The sequence below is a fragment of the Vanessa atalanta genome, chromosome 20 (assembly GCF_905147765.1).
Source record: "Vanessa atalanta chromosome 20, ilVanAtal1.2, whole genome shotgun sequence".
In the NCBI taxonomy this organism is placed as follows: domain Eukaryota; kingdom Metazoa; phylum Arthropoda; class Insecta; order Lepidoptera; family Nymphalidae; genus Vanessa; species Vanessa atalanta.
Window position 1 is genome coordinate 5076126 of NC_061890.1, and position 21556 is coordinate 5097681.

The 21556-nt window shown below is 34.9% G+C and overlaps 1 protein-coding gene across 1 annotated transcript in view; it reads right to left on the reverse strand.

Annotated features, from left to right (window-relative positions):
* Positions 1-488: 488 nt before the first annotated feature.
* LOC125071682 overlaps positions 489-21556 on the reverse strand; it is a 36034-nt gene continuing 14966 nt past the window's right edge. The window contains exons 2-10 of the mRNA XM_047682012.1: positions 11901-12008; positions 11474-11593; positions 11053-11197; positions 10636-10810; positions 10157-10268; positions 8401-8505; positions 5890-5970; positions 4295-5654; positions 489-4204 (exon numbers count right to left, since the gene is read on the reverse strand). Coding sequence (XP_047537968.1) covers positions 4149-4204; positions 4295-5654; positions 5890-5970; positions 8401-8505; positions 10157-10268; positions 10636-10810; positions 11053-11197; positions 11474-11593; positions 11901-12008 — 2262 coding nt within the window. The 3' untranslated portion in view covers positions 489-4148. The remainder of the gene's footprint in view (positions 4205-4294; positions 5655-5889; positions 5971-8400; positions 8506-10156; positions 10269-10635; positions 10811-11052; positions 11198-11473; positions 11594-11900; positions 12009-21556) is intronic.

The window sequence follows — 21556 nt, forward strand, 5'->3', positions numbered from 1 at the left end:
GGCCTCGTTCAGTTTTGCCGCCCCGGGCTTCTGATGGGCTTGGTCCGCCGCTGGTAATGTCCCACACTGAAGGTAAAGCGAGGTTTTTTACTCTGTTTTCAAAAATACTCAAGACTGAATATCGTGACTCGAGGATGGTGTAAGTATAACTTTATAATATATGTACCTATAGTCCTATATGTAACAGTGTATAATTTGTGAATATTTTATATCGAATTCGCTGGAATTGTATCCTCTTACATGGTCCTAAAATTCTGCGGTATTTCAAGCTACTTAGAACTATTCGTGCACGAGGTGGGGGCAGCTAATATTTGTATAAATATATATGACAAATATAGATATCACAAAGCGTTAAAATAAAACCAATCAAAAATATTTTCAACATTTTTATTAAGAAAACGGAAACAGTGAAAAAGTACATAACTGTAAATTGCAGTTGGTTACATTATTGTTTATATAAACCAATAATTTACAGTTAAAACGACGCTAGATTTTTACTCTGTTTCCTTAACTAAAAACAAACATATTTATATAATAATTGAGTAATCACAAGCTTATAATAAATATCCTTTGATATATTTGGTTCTATTTATTTTAATACAAGAAAATGCTATTTTCTTATTTAATCTGCCGACACTACTATAAAATAATTATTAATAATAGAAACCAATACAACAAAAGCATCTCGTTGCAATTTATTTTTTAAAGTTAATAAAAAAATATCAGGTTTAAAGTCACAAACCAAACATTAATACATAAAGTAACATCCGGTTCAGAAACAGAATAAAAAATTAGAATCGCAAAGTTAGATGTAAAGCAGATAAATATATATTTAATATGGTTATTATATATATACATGAACAATTGTCTCGATTTCTGAACAAAAAAATAAAATTGTAGCCAGAGCCATTATACATTTATATTCTCTACACTTTTTATCTAATCTTAAAATAAATAGCTCTATATTTAAAAATTTAATGTGATATTTAATCAGACAAAGAGACAATTGTAGAAACTTATGTTTCCGCAATAATTTATTTATACATTTACACTTTGCCAATAATTTCTAAGCATTAATTATCACTCCAGTTCTTAGGAACTGAACTTAAAAAGAACAATTAGCTCATTCATACTATATTTTTATTCTCTTATGTAAAACTATTTAGACTCTCAGACGTGTCGCATAAAATATTCAAGTCTTTTATTATTAAGGTTATATTGCAACATTTTCAGAGACAGCCAATGAAGCAAGTCGAAAAAACCAAAGCGCACTCTTTGCTTATTTATAAAATATGGGCAGTTTCAAAATACCTAAGGAGTACAAAAATAAATCCTCCAGCGTTGTATGAGCTAGTATAATTAAAAAAAGTTGGTAATTTTTTTGTAGTTTTTTTCAAACCCGATGCAGTTTACATATTTTTATTTCGCTAATTATACCAGCTCATCGTAAAATTATCAAAATACCAGCGATGTAACGATACGTTAAGCGGTCACCGGTTCAATTGAATATCTAATTTTGTGAATCCTTTAACCCTCCAAATGCACTAATAATGACAACTGAATATTTTTTCGATTAATACAATATTTTTGCACAACTATTTACATATTTTACAATGAAAAGAAACAATAAATAATATTTCTATATTTTTGATATGAGCATTTTTACAATACATACACTTCGATAATGTTCTTTTATAATTATTTAATGAGAAAAGTAAACACACCACAGTATACTTACTACTTACAATTTAGTATTATTTTTGGATTTTTTAATATTTTCTACACTGTCTTAATAAATTTAGTCTATGTGACATTGATTGTACAGTGTGCGATATTTGTAATGAAATCGAAAAAAAATAATATTTGTAGGATCTTTTTGTATATTTGTGCACTGTGTGGGAACAGGCACAATTGCGTACAACCACACATTCCTGGTAGACGTCTCACGTCATTAATACGCTTACATATTGGTCAACAATTTTTAATGATATTAGGAGAAGATTCACTCAAAAACAAACAAAAAGAAATTATAACAAAAGCTTTTAAAAATATTTTTTGCTAGTACATACATATAACAAAATAAATAATTCAGTGTTACATTTTTTTTAAACTTACAGTAACGAAAAAAGAAATGCAATACCAGGACCGCGTGTACATACATAGTGACCTATTGAAATAATTATAATCAGCAGGATTTACAGTTACCTATGCGTATCACACACAACAAGTGCAATAATAAAATAGGTTATTGGTATTCATTATATTCATAATTTATATTAGGACAGATAATAACATAAATTTTTATCCACTAATCATACACCTACTTACATGAATGAATAGTAAATAACTATTAACTAGGCTCACAAAAATATGTTATTTTTTTTAATTTTTCATTTATGTGGACTAGCTTTGGGTCTTATAAATTCAGTCAGTTTTATGAGTAGCTTTATACAAGAATTAAGAAATATATGAATCATTGTATAGCAATACATAAAGTTTGACGCAAAGTATGTCTCCAAGGAAATAGTACAGTTTTTAAACAAAGAAATTTGAGCCCCAAGAAAAGTTATGAGAATTCATAACATATGCCGCAATTTTTAATACATTTGTTTATAATCAGTGAGAACATCACATATATTATCATTATAACAAGTATAACGTTTTGAGAACTCAGAGCACTTCAGCCAAATAAAATATAGTATCACATTTTTATAATGATAAAATCTATATTTAATTGTTCTGGGTTTGGTTACAATCATAAAAATACAATACTGATACATTTACAACTTTTGAGGGTTTATATATCATTAAAAAAAGTCGAGACATTTTTGGAAGACGAGATAGAGATTTTTGAAACAGGTGGACATTATTTGCATTACTTTGACGCTTCGTCGTTTTATTTTGTAAACAAACTATAAGCGATTTTTGCTTATAATATATACATTCAGAGGCTAATAGCATTTAGCCTAGACAGTAAATCAGTCAATTCCAGTGGATTTTTATCAGTACTAGTATTCCATACTTTTCAATTATTACATCAAATAATGTTTTTTAATTCATTTCTGTAATTGACGGTAATATTACGTTTCAAACCATAAGGTAAGCTCAGTTACCTAAGCGATAAATTAATAATCCAGTGCTTGCCAGTAGCTTGTAATCATTAGTAAATTATGAAAATATACGAAAAATTTTTTTTTTTCTTTTATAAAAGACAAGGTTAGTTGACTCAACGAATAGAAATATTAAGACCCCTTTTTCACTCATGGCCAGTTACAACTTCCTAGTTTATTTTATTTACAGAGTAAAATAGTAAAACTTAAAAATACATAACAAATTAAAAGTAAGTAGTTAGAGAGGATTTATAATCGTGATTACATAACAAAATTCAAGCACAATAAAACATTAACAGAAACAAAATGTGCTTTTTACATTCAGTACAAACCAAATTCTCCAATCGACATGTCTGGTACTGAGAAATCTCGCATATCCTCTTTAGACATACTCAAAAATTCAAATACATAAATATATATTTTAGTTTAATGGTACAATTTGTTAGCACCTGCGCATTTGGATTAAACTCTCAGATACCAGATCACGTGAGAAGATTATAACATTTAGGACGATAATATAACTGAGATTGTAATATAAAATTTCTTTTAATAGGGATGAAAGTTTTATTACAAATATTAAATGCTCTAGGCTTTCTTATGTACAAAGCGTAAACGAAATTAATTTTGGTTATAACTTGAATGTCACATTACATCGATCGAATCAAAATAGTGACATATGGAATAGACATCAGCCAGAGCGAAAGCTGTGGCATACGTGGTCACACTGCGGTCGCGCCCGCGGGATGTTTGTAATATTTCACTTTACATTCACCATCTGCAACAAGTGTCCGAATGACTCGGAATGCACTAAACACTTTACACGATCGCGAGGCCTACGGCTGCAGATACTTCCATCAGAGGAAACAGTAAGCGGCATAACATTAACCGTACACACGCGCAGGTCCTCACTCACTAGCATGAAAACCGTTCTTTTACACGGCGAACTTCATATTTAAAATAAACTCTCACTTTAACACGTAACATCAGTATCGTCAGTATATTTTACGAAAGTTTCACGTTTCACGCAACATGTCAGCACTACTCGCTAAAGTAGCGCACCTTGCCTCCTCCGCAACGCACCACGTCCTCCCACGCTGAAATGACGAAGACGAAAGCTATTACTGATCGAAACATAATCAATATTGAATTAAAAAACGAGGGAAAATGTAGCGATCTATACTAACCGGCGCCTACGTAATCGACGATCTGCAGCAAATGTGCAGCGTCGAGCGGCAAGTCGGGCGGCACGTAGCGCAGCGCCGCGCACGCGCGCACGGGCACGGGCACGGCCAGCAGCGCCGGCGCCGCGCCCGCGCGCGCGTGCTCCGGCGCGTCGCGCAGCAGGTCCACGCGCGCGCCGCGCCGCGCCGAGCCGCCCAGCAGCTGCTCGTTGATGTCGAACCCGAACGTCACGCCGTCCATGTCGCCGGGCCGCGCCGCCGAGTCGAGCAGGATGACGGGCGGCCGCCGGTCCGCCACCACGTCCGGAGCCGGCGCCGGGGGCTCGGCCGCCGTCAGCGTTTCCGGCCGCTCCTTGCGCGGCGCTCGCACGACCGGGAGCGGCGGCTTCTCGCGTGCGCGCCGCGCCGCCAGCGCCGGGTACTGCTCCGCCTCGCCCGCCTGCACCCCCCCCGGCGTCGCCGCACCTCCGGTCGGCACGCTGCCCCCGTCCGACCGCGGTTCCGCCTCACCTTCCGCGTAGAAGTTGCAGGACTCGATGAGGTCCGGTATGTTATGTCGGGTGCGCGCGATGTCCGCGTAGGATGCATGCGGCGGCGGCGGGGGAGGCGCCGGCGCGACGGGGGCGAGGGCGGGCAGCGAGTGTACGGAGTCCATGTCGTCGTTGGAGTCGTTGCTTCGGTCGGAGGGCGCGGCGGAGGCCGGGGCCGAGGGGCGCGCGCGGGATTCTGCGGAGGGCAAGCGAGTGCGTCGCGGCGCGACGTCGGTCTCGCGCTCGCCGTCGTCGGCGCGACGCCGAGTCTTGCGCTTCTTGGTGACAGTTTGGAACTCTGTGAGTTCGAGGGCCGGGGGATCGGGGTCCGTGGAGGTCGGCGCGCGGTAGAGCAATGCGCGCGCATCGTCTCCCCAGGAGCGCCGCTCGGGCTTGGCGGGCGCGACGGAGCCGCGAGGCTTGGCTGTGCGCAAAGCGGGCTTATCAGTGAGGTCCTCGAGTTTAGTGCGCGATAGCTCTTCCATGGAGGTAGCTCTCTTCATCTTGCTCTCCTTGTCCTTGCGGCGTTCGGTGGAGCGCTTCTTGCCCCCCTTGTCGTCGGAGTCGTCCTTGTGCTTGACACGGCCGAGCTTGGGCCCGCGCGCGCCTTCCGCGTTCGACTCGATGAAGCGGAGCACTTCGTTGAGATCCTTGTTGCCCTGGTAGCCGTCTATCTGGTGGGATTTGATCACCGTCTCGTTCTTCGACGACTTTTTCCTCCTCGGTTTCTTTAGTTGACTAGAGCCTGAGAGAGGTGAACTGAACCCTTGTACCGCATTGCCGTTTTCATCAAGAGATTTCTGTAAACGGTAGTGCACAGTGAGTATAGGCACCTGAATAGAAAGGAAAAGTCAACGTTAGATCTTTTAGAACACGGGGTTAAGTCACGGAGGGCGTCGTTATGGATAATCGATTCGACAGAAGCAATCGAGAGAGCGCGTGGAACATTAAGACTGTTAAATCGTAGATACTTTCGAGTTAGTCTCAAGCGACGGCGTGGAATGAGTGATGCATGCGTGTGAGTGCGAATGACGGAAGTGTATCGGGTGACGAGTAGGAGGGGCGCACCTTATAGTCGTCCGTGGTCGAGCCGTAACCGGGCCGCGACAACGGCAGCCCGTTGAAGCTGCTCGATATAACGCTGCGTGGCTGCACCGAACACAAAACACGGTCTTATAGGTTCATTCATAAGCACACTCGAAACTATCAAGAAACGTCATCTTCGAGATATTTGTAAACGATTAGCTACTCTCACACCATTTACAATTTCCATACATATACTTATACGAATACATAAAAACCATATATCACAATGACATAATACTCAGTGTTAATAACGCGAAACTCGCAAGCCAGCCAACTTAATAAAAAATTCGCGCGTGTAAGGAACGCTACCACAAATACCGGTACCTGCAGCGCGGGCGGGGCGCGCGGCGCGGGGGGCGCGGGCGCGGCGGGCGCGGCGGGCTCGGCGCCGCCCGTCAGGCTCGCCACGGCGCGGTAACACGACTCCAGCTGCAGCGGCTGCGCACATCACGCCATGAGCTCCTATCGCACGACTACCACGTCTGCCCCTCCACCACCTCCATACACGCTCACACTCACTCTAATCTCTCGCCGACACTGACTCTGCGCGATATGTGTGTAATCCGAACCGGTACGATAGAGACATTTGTGGTTACGGAAGTATGCTCATTGTTTTTATATGTACGATTAAACGGTATGTATATGAATTATGTACATAAATATATGAGTTGCCATTATGATACGAAAACGAAAACTAATTTTTAACTATCTATAATTTATTGCACTCTAAAAATAATTTTAATTTATCTTTGCAAATTTTATTAATGTTTTATTTAAGCGTATAAAATGCTCTTATATAACAACAACAGTACCTTTGTGCTTTGTGTGTGCGACATACTCGTACAAAAAAAAAAATTATTGTCCACAAAAGAATTCTTAGAACTCTTAGAATTAACTAGCGACTCGTCCCGGCATCACACGGGTGCAATTTATTAATAAAGAAAATGAGAAATGAGCTTAGAAAAAAAAATTGCTATATTTTTAGTATGTAGTATATGTAGTTATTTATTTATATAAAAATGTTCGTAATTTTATTTTGAAACAGATCACAATTGTTCCTCTTATATGTAAATTTGGATAGTTTAAACTGCCAAGGTCAAAATATTATCGTTACTAACAGTTATCCGATCACCAGTTTCGCAGCGAACGTTAATTTTGCTTGCACGTCATTTGCAGTCGGTGATATCTTCCAATGTATTAAAGCAAAAAGTAACCTATTATCTGAATGAGGATTAATGACGAATTGGGCAAAATGACTTTGCAAATATATTACAGTTTTTTAACAAATAAATAAAAATAGTTAAATAGTATACGAGTTTTCTGCAGAACATTTTTAAGAAAATTTCATGCAAAATATTCACAAATTATTTATACAGACGTTTTTCGTTTATCGCTCTTTCTATTAGTGATATACAAAACCAAAATCTGTTTAGATTATTAAAGAAGTAAACAGAAATATAGATAGAGGAATATACCTTGTGTTAGACTATTTATTATAGATACCAAAGTTTGTATCAAAAAAAAGACATTTCCTTATGAACACAATTTGATAAATTAAATGTAACTGAAAGAAAGGTCTCAGGGGTCGTAAAATAATACTAAACTAAACATAAAAACGGTAAGAAAGAATTCGGAAAAGAAATTTCATAATTAGATATTTTAACTTACTAATAAATATAGCTTGTTGGTAGTACAGTTATAGGATGCTGTCTTTTTCTTTTGAATGACGTATTAGTTAAAAAGAGAGAGACAGAAACAGAGCGATCACAATTAACATCGTTTATTAGTACGGCCATTAGTCAGTGTACAAGTTTATGCTTCCGTTACGCTGATTCCGCTGATCTCAAGTTCGTATTCCACCAAACGAGCTCCCAAAGGAAATTGCTCTTGGTTAATACGGGTGACCATCATTGGCCAAATAATGCCGGATTATTCTCGCTTATCATCTATAAGGTGCGAGTATTTTGTTACCTAGGAGTATCAACACACATAACGGTGTCGTAATCCGATATTAATTAACATGATTAAAAAAAACGTTACTATCCGTTACATACATGTAAAGTTAAGGAGTGAACCATGATTTTAGGACCGAGGTATTAATTTAGTTTAGCGATTGTTTATAATAGAAACATCCGTTGCCTTTTAATATCAAATAGTATTAAACTATATTATTTAACTTTTCCAATGTATTTTACTTTATATTTGAAATAATGTTGACTGTTACGAAATGTTACGAATAATCATTACGGAATGATACCATTTCTACATTAAAGAAAGTAACGCTTTACATGTGTTTATAAAGGATAAATCAGTAAAAATTCTAATTTTATTATCTATTTACACTTTATAACGTCCGTCGTTTATTTCTTTTGAAACAGATAACTTCTTAAAATATACAAAGAATAAGTAACAAAAATTGCAAATGGTGTGAGTCAAATACAATACGAAAGCTATAAGATATGTTAATAATAATAAAATTTAAAACAACGATACCTTAGGATCGATAGCGGTCGTCGGCTGAGACGTAGAAGACGTCGTGTTACAGCTCGCCACGACCTCTGGTGTTGTGATGCAGCTGAACGGTATCGCAGAATCGACCTGCGGAGTAAAACAATTACTGTATATATAACATACTAATTAAATCACGACCACATAACTTGTCAAGTTCAAAATATCCTACCTCGAAATCCTTGTAGGAAGACAATTTCATTTTTACGTATTCACGTTTTTCGTCATTATCACTATAGAGAAGCGTTTTAAGATCGCTTCTGTTTAAATTTGTTTTATTTGAAATATTTTCATTAATTTTTTTATGTTTCTTGATATCGATTTTATTTGTTACACTTTTATTTCCATCAGAATCGTTAGTAATGTTATCATTGTTAATTTCAATTTCGGTTATTTTAATAGTTTGACAATTTTCATTAAAAGCGGCCATATTAAAACTTTTTGGAAGTGTTAAGAGTATATAAGAATTTTTTGGCAGGTCAGTCAATAAAAACTGATCCAAGGGCGTTATTTGATCCTTTACCGTTTCTAGTGGTGCAATATCTTTGTAGTTCATTGGACATTCGATTGATTGGCTCTCCGCACTTGCATCTGAGCAATCTGTCTCGCTGTTAATATCTATATGAAGGGATTTGTCAATTGATACTGCATCTGTATCGTACTTCTTATTAAAAACATCATTATTTAAGTCTATATCTTCAGTCTCATTGATTTCTAAATTTTTAATAAACTTTTGTTGCTGAGCGACATATTTGAAAAAAGAATCTGAATGTACGACAGAATTGATATCAGTCGCTATATCTACAAGTTCTACATCGGTGATTGTTTCTGAGGTTTTTTCTTTTGGTTTTGTGATCATATCTTTCATTTCAAATTCCTTTTTTGAATCTATTTGCATTTTTTTAGAAGAATTTACCTCTTCGTACATTTTGCTGAAGCCAGACTCGAGAGTATTGTTTTTATTACTTGGAATTATTTCTTCTGTTTTATGACAATTGTCGCTACATTTTTCTACAGGATCAGGACGCAACGGATTGCCTATAGTCATGTTTCGGAAATTTTTAGGATTTATTATCGACGCACTCGGTGCTACTAGATTATGTCCTACTCTCTCTCTATATTTTTTTCTTAAACTATTATCACAATCGATATCACTAACAACCCTCTGATCGTTTTCAAAATTACAACCAGCTGTATCACATCGGTTTATCTTTATATTACTAAATGTATCAGTCTCACCGGGAATTGAATATTTCTTTTTATCGACTACGTTTTTCATATTCCTTTCAGTAAATCTATTTATTTCATTAAATTGATTCGAAAAATTTGCACTATCTAAAAATATTTGTCGTGTTTGTTTATTTCCTTGCTCAGTTTCATTTTTTAAATATATATTTGAATTATTCGTCACAACCTGTTCGTTCGGAGCACCATCGGTTCGACTGTCAACGGCCGCAACAGTCAGATTGTAATATCTATCTAAACCGTCGTACCAACTATTCACACTATCCATCCACAGCGACTCGTATTCTCGGATGCGGCGAACGTCCACCGGTTGGCTAGTACTCATCTTACTATCGCATCGCTCGCTCCGCGCCGGCCGCTGGCCGGGGCCACGCGGTTCACCCGCCACGCCGGCGGGGACACCACCACCCTTCGGTGCCGTGCTAACGCGCAAGGCATTAGTCAGTCTCGTTTGCGCGTCGAGGTCGCATTGTGCGGAGGGAGAGGGGGTACGCACCTGGTTGGAGGCGGTGGTGGTGGTGACCGCGCGGCCCGAGCACACGCTGCCGCTGCCGATCTCGAGCGTCGCGCGCGCCGTGTACGTCATCGGGAACGACGGCTTACTCCTCCTGCGGACGATCGGATTTGCTTTGTACGTATGCTTAGCTTTATACATTTAATCTCGTTTTGATTACATTAAAATGTAACTTGTCTTACTTGCAATAAGCCCTATAATCTAAGCACCATAATCGAAGTAATAATATTATTTAAGTTATTATTTTATATTAAGTGATTAAATAACTATTATACTCAACTAGAGATTAAACTAACGACTATTAGAAACAATACATTATAAAATCAGAACTGGGCAAACACGTTAGGATATTAGGAAACTGATTTATAGCAGATACAATTGAATAAAGCGAATAATAGTATTCACTTATTATCTTTATAAAATTTGACTTTCATCAGATCTTTACTGATTTCGACGAGTACCTGGCAGTATCGTCCTGCGCCTGCGAGACCAGCGCCTGCTCGGGTGGGTTGGCGTCGCCGGCCGACACGCGGCGCTCCGCCAGCGGCGGCGGGTTGACGCAGCGCACCGTGGCGAGGTACCCGCCGCGGGTGGGTCCGCAGCCGATGCCGCCCGCGTCCTCGCTCAGCAGGAAAGCTATGATATTTTTTTAATTATACATACGGAGAGACTCCTCTGTGTAAAATATTACGTCGAATACTATTCGTTCTTAAATATCGCAAAACAAAATTATAAAATGATTTTTTCAAGTTAGAGAAAAGAGATAGAGGATTTTTGTAGAAAAGAATTAACTATATTGGGTCCATTAGTATGTCGATGATCTCTATCGCTCTCTCTGTTGGATAAATAGCCCGAGACGGCAGATGTCGGTGTCGTACAGGTGTCGACGCCGGAGGGCAGACTGCCGCCGTGCAGCGCGCGCGCGGACACGCTGGCGGCGGGCGGCGCGGTGTGTGCGTGCGCGTGCGCGTGCGCACGACCGCGTCGCGGCGCCGCCTCTCCCGCCATCGCCGCCACTAGGTCCTGCGGACAACGTATTGAAGAATAAATTATTCTTTTACGAAGTCTAGCAAGCAGGCGACCATCAAACCATTTAAAAAAAAAACAATTTGTAACCTTTGTTTGTGCATGGAAAGTCGATCGATCGGGTAAATTTTTATATATGTAGAGTTGAATACAGTTCCACATATATAATGTTGTAAAAATACTATCGATATAACTTCTGGAATTTAAATTATTCCACACTTTCAAACACATTAAATCCTTCACTATGCGTCACAGTATGTAAAAGAACAATACCTGTAAGCTGGAGTGATGTTCACGATGGCCTCGCCCGCGCCGCCCGCCGCGTCCCGCTCCCAGCCCCCTCGCCGCAGCCTCACACGCTTGCTCGTCTTGTTCCACCTCCTCGAGCAGTTCCTGAAAACGTTGAAAAATACTATTTTATATCAAAATTAATTAATTAAATAAATAAAAGTAACAAATACCTCAAGGCTGACCAGTAACAAAAAAAATAATTAGGTCATGAAACCGAAAACCAATACACTTTACGAAATATAACTCGCTCTCAAGTAGAACATTTCGATCGATATTTAATTTACTTAGCCTATTGAATGAAATGGCTATTCCGAAGCATATATTATTAAAACATTCACTTAATAATCAATAATTATGATTAAATCGAAACGTCGACATTATTTATATGAATTGAATAATATATTCGTACCTTGAACAGACTGCTCTTCCCTTCGCGGTCTTTGGGACACTTGTATGTAATAGCTTCATCAAGCAGCGCGCGTAGTTGTCCGTCGTCGAGAGTCTCCACGTGTTTGTTCTGTCAAATAATATATTATTTATAAATAAATACTATAAATAGTTTTGTGATTGTTCTTCTGTTTAAATAGCAATTTTTTATCTAATTATTATTATTGTGTTTTTTTAGGTTGTGGGTTTTTAATTACGTCTACTACTATTTATGCCTTTTTAGCACAAATAAAATAAATAAAAAAATTAATCAATACGACTTTCGAGCACATTATTGGTATTTTAAATGTGACGAGCGTTCAAATATATCCCAACAATCCAATTAGTGATAATGAATGGCTCTTAACTTTGTACGTATAGTACATCAGTACAACAGTAATCATTATTGTACGGAATATATTTTTTTGCTATCTGTATTTGTATTATTTCATTTCGTTCAATCAATGAAAAGTTTTATATAAATTGAATTGAGAGTTTTATTAAATCCACCCGGAGTTATTATTGATACGTATAAGGACATAAAAAGTTTATTAAATTATCGTTATTGGCACTTTAGTAGTAAAGAGAGTACTTCGTTTAAGGTTTCTGCTTAGCAAGATGTACATACGACAGACAGCGGTTGAGCCGTATTATGTTTATATATTAAAGAAGCATTGAATTGAAATTGATCATTAGCTGATATATAATAATATTAACACCACCTATTAAATATATAAACAGAATAACTCATTATGGTGAAAAACCTTTACAATAGGAATTAGTTTGATGAATAAAAAACTTTATTATATATATTTCTATGTAATATTATTGTATAATTAAGTTTTACAAAACGCCTTTGAGGCATTCTATGAGCCAAACACACTTATCACTTCCTAGAAATAACATTTTAATCCCGTATTCACATGTAATTACGCGTAGTATAAAAATGGGGTTTTGCGGCAATATATTATCATTTGCCATCGAGTTACGCGAAAAAAACATACTTCCAAAAACGCAGAATGAAGTTGAAGACAAATACTTTCAAGTGAGAACTTACAAACAACTACAAACAGTAGAAAACTACACTCTTTTGATAAAAACGACTACGTATAGTTATGTTTTCAAATAATGCTCAATATAATTATAACAAAGTAGCCGATAAGATAATCGACTGTCACGAAAAGTTGTCCACAAACCGCTATTAGTCTCTTATCGTTGTTAATGACATTCGTATTTTAAACATTACTTGTACTTTGGATAGTAACGCCAGTAGGTATGAACAAATAGAACAAAATTTTATACATATCTTTCGACCCGCCCCGGTGAAATTTATTAATAATGATAATAAAACGTCTTAGCAAGGAAATATTAGTTCTATATAAACATGTCAAAAATAAAATATATGATATAAAAATTGAGTTGTAATTTTAGTGACATAGATGTTATTTTAAGGAAGATCAAAATTTTATTATTAGTTTCAGTTATCGGATCGGCCGTTCGCTGCGAACGATAATTTTGGTTGCACGGAATCGGTGCTATCTTCCAAAGTATTTAGTTGAACGATATGGAGTGAAAGACAATTTCAGTCTTTATGCAACACCAAAACTTACTAATATACATATTTATCTGACTAAGAATGAATTATGAATTAGTTAATACGGCTTCGCAAATAACCTATAGGTTTTTTTTCTGTATATACTATTCATGTCAACATAATAAATTAAATAATAATATATTTAATTTCTGTATATCCTATAGATAAAAATATTTATTATAACTGTACCTTTGAAGAGTATTGCTTCAGCACTTTTCTGTGGGCCTAAAATTTTCTAGTACATTGTTTAAATGTATCTCTTAAGGTTTAACATTCGTTAGCTTTGTAACCGTACGAAAACATTTTTTTCGATAACAATACGTCACAATTCAGCTACATTGTACAAAATATTAAACCAATTATAACTACATACAAATATTCCTCGGTTGTCACCCTTTCAATAAGTGAAAACCGCATTAAAAACCGGTGAGTTTTTTTAGAAGTTAATGTAGATACAGGCAGTGGCAGAGAGCGATTTTGTTCTTTTTTTTTATTTATTTTATTTTATGTTCAAAGGTCTACAAAAAAAATTACAATAAAAAATACATATGATTACATTTCTCATGAAGACACGAAATACGTTTAATAAACTATCCACCAAGCATACAATTTATTTATTTATTTTTTGTTTAGGTTGTGTTATTCAAACTATAGAGATTTTTTTTAAACAAATTTTAATGGAGCTTTAGAACGGTTGGTAAAAATATCATAATTACAACGAATACTATTTATATTCGTTCTTAAATATATCGTTTTTTTGTTTATACTATTTATAGGAAAGATGACATCTGTATACTTTTTTCTCCTGTATTTGCCAAACATTTTCTTTACTTTTTCCTGAGGTAGTTGTATGATACGATTAAAAAAAATTAAACATGCAAATTCATATCCTCTTCATAATATCAACTAATCACGGTCGAATTGCGGTCACTGTGTCAACGTTAGTAGTATTAAATATATATTACACGAGAATATTTGTTACATATATACACTGAACCTATTAATAATAATATGACAAAAGATACAGAGCTGCGAAGAGGCGTTACGTAATCCAATTGCAACGAGAGTATTAGCAAAATAGTTCAATATAAGATAATATGTACAGGGCTGCCAACTCTTAGATTTAACTTCTAATATTTTGGCCTTGAGAAATCTCCTATTAATGGGTTACCTCTATAAATTTAAAGGTAAGTTGAGACTTTGGGCTGTCAACTTCCAGTTGTGACAGAATTCTCAGTATAAAAAAGAAAAGTTGTAAATCGGATAGGTATCGCATCGCACACAAACATGACATCAGCGCGCATTCGTCCACTGCAGGACATAGGCCTCTCCAAATGCACGCCACTGTGGTCTTTCTTCGGCAACTCGCATCCAGCTCCTGCCAGCCGTCTTGCGCATAGGTATAAATAAATCATACTATATAAAAACATATTAGAATAACTTCAGCCTAATATGAAAGATATTTAACAATTATGTGGCTTAATTAGCCGGAATAACTGATGTTACACCATTGTAACAGTTTCCGTTTGTATTATATGAAAAAATCGACAGCCCTCGTATATCAGTGACGTCAGAGACAAGGCCGTTATATTACCAATGTTATCACAACCTCCATAACCTCTGCTAGTCATGATCACGGACAACGCACTATTATTTCGCAATAGATAATAATGCCAAAACTTTCCTTTAAAAGGTTCGAACAAAGCTTTTGAAATTTTAATATAAAACATTAAATATTCGAAAGCAGGTTTACATTTCCTTTTTTCTTAGTGGGTCATGAGGTTCAATGTCTCTAGAAAACGTTTAAAATCAATGCTCGCTGCAGACACGTAACTAATTTCGTAATTATGTTCCGGTCGATTGGATGCTGAATCATTAGATTCAAGGTTCTGCGGATAAATACTAGGAATAATAAACTATCGTAAAGTTTAAATATTATATAAGATATATGATACTTTGAATTTGTATATCACGAAGCTACGAAATGTAACAAAATTGAAACTAGAAAATTAAACCTAAAATAATAAATTAATTATTTACATTTTTATATCAATATATGACTGAATGACTGTTTCAAGCAATTTTTAAAAGCCAGATTTAATACCATTTCCTTTAACTAACCATAAGACAGGATAAGTAAATATAAAAATTACACAAATCAAACGATGTTAGTTTAGTTGTTGAATTTTCCTAACAGCGTATATTGCGAAATGCACAATGGGAATAACATTGGAGCATTGAATTTAAAGTAATTTAAAAAAAGAAACTTATTTATCAGTTACGCGGTTGTTGAGTTCAAAACTAAATAATTTATCGTAAGAACATTGTGTAGCAATGATAATGCATTGTTTACAATGTCAATAATAGTTAATGATTTGGTCTCTTCTAAAACGTTATCATAGGCAAACAATACAATATCACCAAAACCTTTAAACGAATAGAAAAGGTAGTTGTTTACATATGTCAAAGGTTTTTTGGAAAACACCCAGAAAATTTATTACAATATCGGTAAAACTTTTTGATTACTTTGACTAAAGTTTAAAGCAAGAGATTTTCATGAAAAACCTTAATGTTCAAGTTTACATAATAGATTAATTAAAATTTCAAATGTTAAAGGTGTAACGATAAACATTTTTTTTTAAGAGTGGCAACACTTGTCCAATTTCCTTCCTATTTAATAAATATTGTAATCTCACGTGTATGACGTCTCTCAATAATTATATAAAACTAGAATTCTTTCTCAGTCGACTTGTTACATAAAATCCCTAAATTGAATAAGTTTCATGTACCGAATCGAAAGCTTAATGCAAATCGCAGAATACACCTATAGCATTCTGTGTTTTCACGCAAAAATCATATAAAACTAATATGTAGTCACGTGTCACGCGTAGTCGTGTTAGTTGGGTAGCGACTGAATAAAACCTTTTTGGTCATGGAGAAATTGTTATAAGATCAAAAATGAACAAATTAAGTATTTAATCGTAAATAGTATTTAGTGCTCAGATTTATAATCAACGCGATATTTAAGCGGCCGGTGCTTTTGATGATTGGATTACTAAGTGATAATATTGCTTAAGCCTATAATATCATTTGATTAAATATTATCGTAATTATAATCATTATTGTTTTCACATCTTAATATATTTATGAGGTGAGAGCGCATGGTATTTGCCTCTTTTCATATGACTAAAGTAAAAAATAATTATAATAAGTCATGCCAAATAAGAAGCGGAGTGCCCTTATTATTATTTTACAAACAACATATTAATTCGAACATTTTCATTTCTGTCAGTCAGGTTTTTCAATAATTTATTTACACGTGACCTTTTTTCTATCTTCGTTTTGTGTCAGCAACTCTAGAAACAAACGGTGTCCGTGCCTTTGATGAACATAATCATTAATCTGCACTTTCTTGTTTATTTAGTGTGCTACGAAATATGGTATTCATATGCAATAACCATTTTAAGTCGTCCATAAGAAGTCGAAGATTCCAGAGGACGTTGTAATGTGTATAGAAGCCTCTATTAATAGCTATTAAGGGAGTAAATTGTACACTAGTAAAATATATTACACTATAATAAATTGCATAAACATTAGGTACTAGCCGCGTTTTTATTTATTTTTTTAAATTATAACTAACCTAATAATCATTAAATTATTTTATTATCACATGTATATGGCCTTTTCATTATATGCGATGGCGATTGTTTTGACGTTTTAAAGATCTATTGATAAAAAATCTGATAAAAATGACCGCCACGTTGGCAGAGTCGTTAGATACAAGGCCGCAGACCGCACCGTTAGTTCTGCGTCTGAGCTCTTTTCAATCGTGTCGGATTTGCGTCTCAATTATTATGTATTATGTTAAATAATTAAATATATTACATAATTATTATGTAGAAAATTGGTGGGATATAAGACTGTACATGTTTATGGCAAGATGAGTTACTAGTAGTAGTAACTCATCGTGCCATAAACATGTACAGTAACTTACTAGTCGGTTTCTTAATTTGTTTTAAATAATTACAAAGGTGAAAAACACTTTTTCCACAGCAACTTAAGAAGCTATCGCCCCAAGCAATTGCTTCATAATTGGAACAATGTTTGACTGTTCCTCTTCCCGAAATATAGTTAAATTAAATAATACAACGAAAAAATCAAAACAATGGTCAAATCAAACTTTTTAAAAAAATGGTGTTTTATTCGTTTTTTTTAAAAATCCAGATTTTTTCCAACCCTCCTAACAAGGTTCCGACAACAACTCCGAGGACATTCATTATCTTTACTCATCCAGCGATTTGAACCTCGTCAATTTTGTCACGTTAAGCATCGTTTCATGTTATTTGTATTTTTTTAACAATTAATTATTATTATAACATCGAAATTAAGTTTAACAAAAATCTAATTTTATAATTTTACATTGGAGTAGGTTTACACTTTTGATATATGTATTATAGTTTAGACCAAAAGTATTAAAGTAAGAATAAGTTTTACAACTTACTTTACTCTGTGGACCCCTCCCCCTCATTCATCATATTATATTCTATCGCCAAACAGTAATAAGTACTTAACACTTCTGTGTGTCGTTTCGAAATTTGAGTGACCCAATGCAGTTACAAGGAACATAAAATCGTACAGCAAATCCAGCACAACCAGAATGATTTCAGGAAAAAGATCACAATGGTTTTACATTACATCTGAGGTCCAGGTGTTTAAGCACTCCCAAGCTCCAACATTCTGGGCTGTTGAAAATCCTTACCCGGGGTTTCAACGACTGAGGGGTCTGCAACCTTATAAGGTCATATTCAACCGGTATAATTGTAAAATTAATAAAGTTTATAGCGAAAACTAATAACAGATAAAATATTTACGAACAATAACACCCCAGAGCGTTGAAACAACCCACACCTATATTGTGTCCTCATTTCAAACTTGGTCCAATAAATCAACTAACTTTTTCAACTGACTTCGAAAAAAGTAATGAATTTATTATTTATAAATAAAAAAGTCTAGGGACCACAATTTGTATAACATTTCAAGCGAGTCGTATAATTTAAGTAAGTACGTATAATACGAGTCGTATAATTAAAGTAAGTAACAGGTTCTTTATATTAATAAAGGTAGTTTATCAGAGTGGGAAATAGACCATGTGGTGTTAAGTGCTAAATGCTGCCTAAAGACATCTGACAACTGCACGGCACTGTAAGAAATGTTAAACAAAATCTTTTGGATCTGGAAATGGATACGGATATATTATTACTATTAATACTTATAATTACGGATACTAATACGGATATATTAATACTATTAATACTAATAACCGGTTTCAGCTACGTTTACGGATACGAAATATTCATATTATCCGATTGTTTCGGATATGAGATTATTTAAATATTGTAAAATAAAATATTACAAGATATCAATTTAAATTTATCACAGAAAATAAAAAATAGCTTTATAATATACAATTAGCGACTCTCATTAACATATACAAAAACATAACACTATACAAAAACTAAATTATAAAAAATATATTTTTATCGTTTTCGGTTACAGTTACGGAGCTCCATAAAATCCCTACTTTATAATAGTAATGATAAATATACCTATAATTATAATGATAAGTAACATTCGCTACATAATATATAGTTATTTTGTATCTGTTATAATTCTAGCAACGTTACTTTGGTCTCTGATAATGTAAAAGTTCCTCGTCAATCGGATTAGTAGTTCTCGTATGAATTCGAAAATAAAAAACTTACCTTGTTGTCATATTATGATGTAGTAATACATGGCGGACACGAGGAAGCCCTTCTTGTTTCGACCCACGCACCCGGACCAGTTCAGTACATTAATATATTATGTTCATTTTTTATTATAAGTAAAATTTAACACTTTCAATGTCGACGTAGTTAAAATAACAATTTCATTGTCTGCTTTGCACTCTCAATAATAAAAACTCTTTTTTAATTATTCGTAAAAAATATATAAAAAACGGTATCGGATGTTCTGGTTTAATATAACGGAGCATCTAAGACCGCGCCACTGAAGAGATAAGGATTGCGGTAAATTCAATTTTGTATTTTATTTTATACATCATATCGTTGTGTTTCGCTGAACAGCTTAACTTTACGTATAATAATACATGAAGGCGTATCAAGTCTTCGCGATGGTGAGAATGGCCGCGAGCCAAATTCCCCGATATTTACGCGACATACTGTCTCGACGTTACTGTTCCTTCTTAGAGATCTGTAATTGAAGTCGAAAAACCTTTCAATCATATTTTCTTTATGTAAAAATGTTTACTAATTCCGTTGAATTTTGTAAGAGACTATAAATAAAATGGTTTTTTTTTTTTAAATCGAAATCCAAATTTTGCAAGAAGTTAAACGTTAAGTGAGTATATGTTCAATACATAATACTTACTACGTTTTAGACATTGTAGGCTTTTGAAATAAAGTTTCAATTGAATGTACCTTATATTTCTTTCTTAGAATGTTTATTTTAATAATATTTAGTAGAAATTATTAAATAAATACTTTCAACAAAAAAAAAAAGTTCTTTTGACGAGGACTCTTCCAAAATGATGATCTCCAATAAGTAAGACCTACAAAACCTTAAATTCTTCTATCGTGGCCATCACTTTGCTAAAAAAAACACTATATAGTCTATTAAGAAAGAGTCAGGACAAATAAACATATTTTACATTACTTGTCGTAATATAATTGGTAAATGTCTTAAATTTAATATAACTCATTAGTTATTAATGAAATAAATAGTAATAAATAAATATATAACACAGAACTGTTTCAATTGCATAATATAACAGAGTTATTAGCAAATCACCGATCCATGATAGACGCTTTGCAACGTGTCAAGACAGTCGCAAAACAACCCTAGTTTTAGTGCCGCTCTCGCAGCGCACTGCTTATAAACATGTGTGTTACCCCTAATAGCGATCCAGATATCATATCTAATTCAAAATTTCAAACAGTTTTATTCAATGTAGGAGCATTAACTACCTATTAATAATTCAAGCAAAACCCACTACCGATTCAGAATGAACCGAGAAATGAAACTTAGTTTTTTCCTTATTATATCGTATCATTCCCTAGATATGCTATTTATGACCATTCACAAAACAATAGTATAATAATCTTTTGCACACATATATACCTATTTAAAATTATATTACATTCATCAATCCTTATTGCATGTTTATAACATATTAAATAGTTAGCTTCCATCGGCGTACAAAGCACAAAGCGAATGATGATTTCCTTTGTGGAAAGGCTACAATGTATCGGAATGTCGTAAATATTTAATTTATTACATGATCTGCAATTGACGTATTTTATTGAATAATTTAGACGAAAGCGCGGAGTTTACGTTTCCATACCATTTTTAATAACGTTATTGATTTATTATAACAACAACATACCATGTACAAAATTTTTCGCAAGTATTATTTTATCAATATTAATTGTAATTTTATATATTATTTATAAGCATGTTATTGCGATTAACACTTCCGCTACACGACTTTTTGTTTTTAATACATTTTCGCTTCTTCATGTGATCGTAATTGGCCACTCAGAAAACTCTGGTAATGTTGTAAAGTAAATTGTCATATAAATTTGTCCTACTAACAAGGGTTGGTAATGTTTTATTCAAACTATAAATTCCCATATAATATGATCGAGACTCCCTTTTTGTGTCGGATACATTATTAAGAGGCGGTAACTTATATTTTAACATAAACTAACATCAGAGTATTAATTATTTAGCAGAGACGGCGCAGTTGTTAGAACGCGTGCATCTTAACCGATGATTGCGTGTTCATTCCCAGGCGGGCTGAATTTAAATGTGCTTAATTTGTGTAATTCATCTCGCGCTTAGCGGTGAAAACATCGTAGCTCAAAAAGATAGAGTAGCCTTAGCTCAGCATTGTTACATTTACTATTACTTTACTTTGCTAATCATCACATATAATTTTAAATAATTACTATATATACTTATTATAAAAACCTTCTGTAAGAAACTTA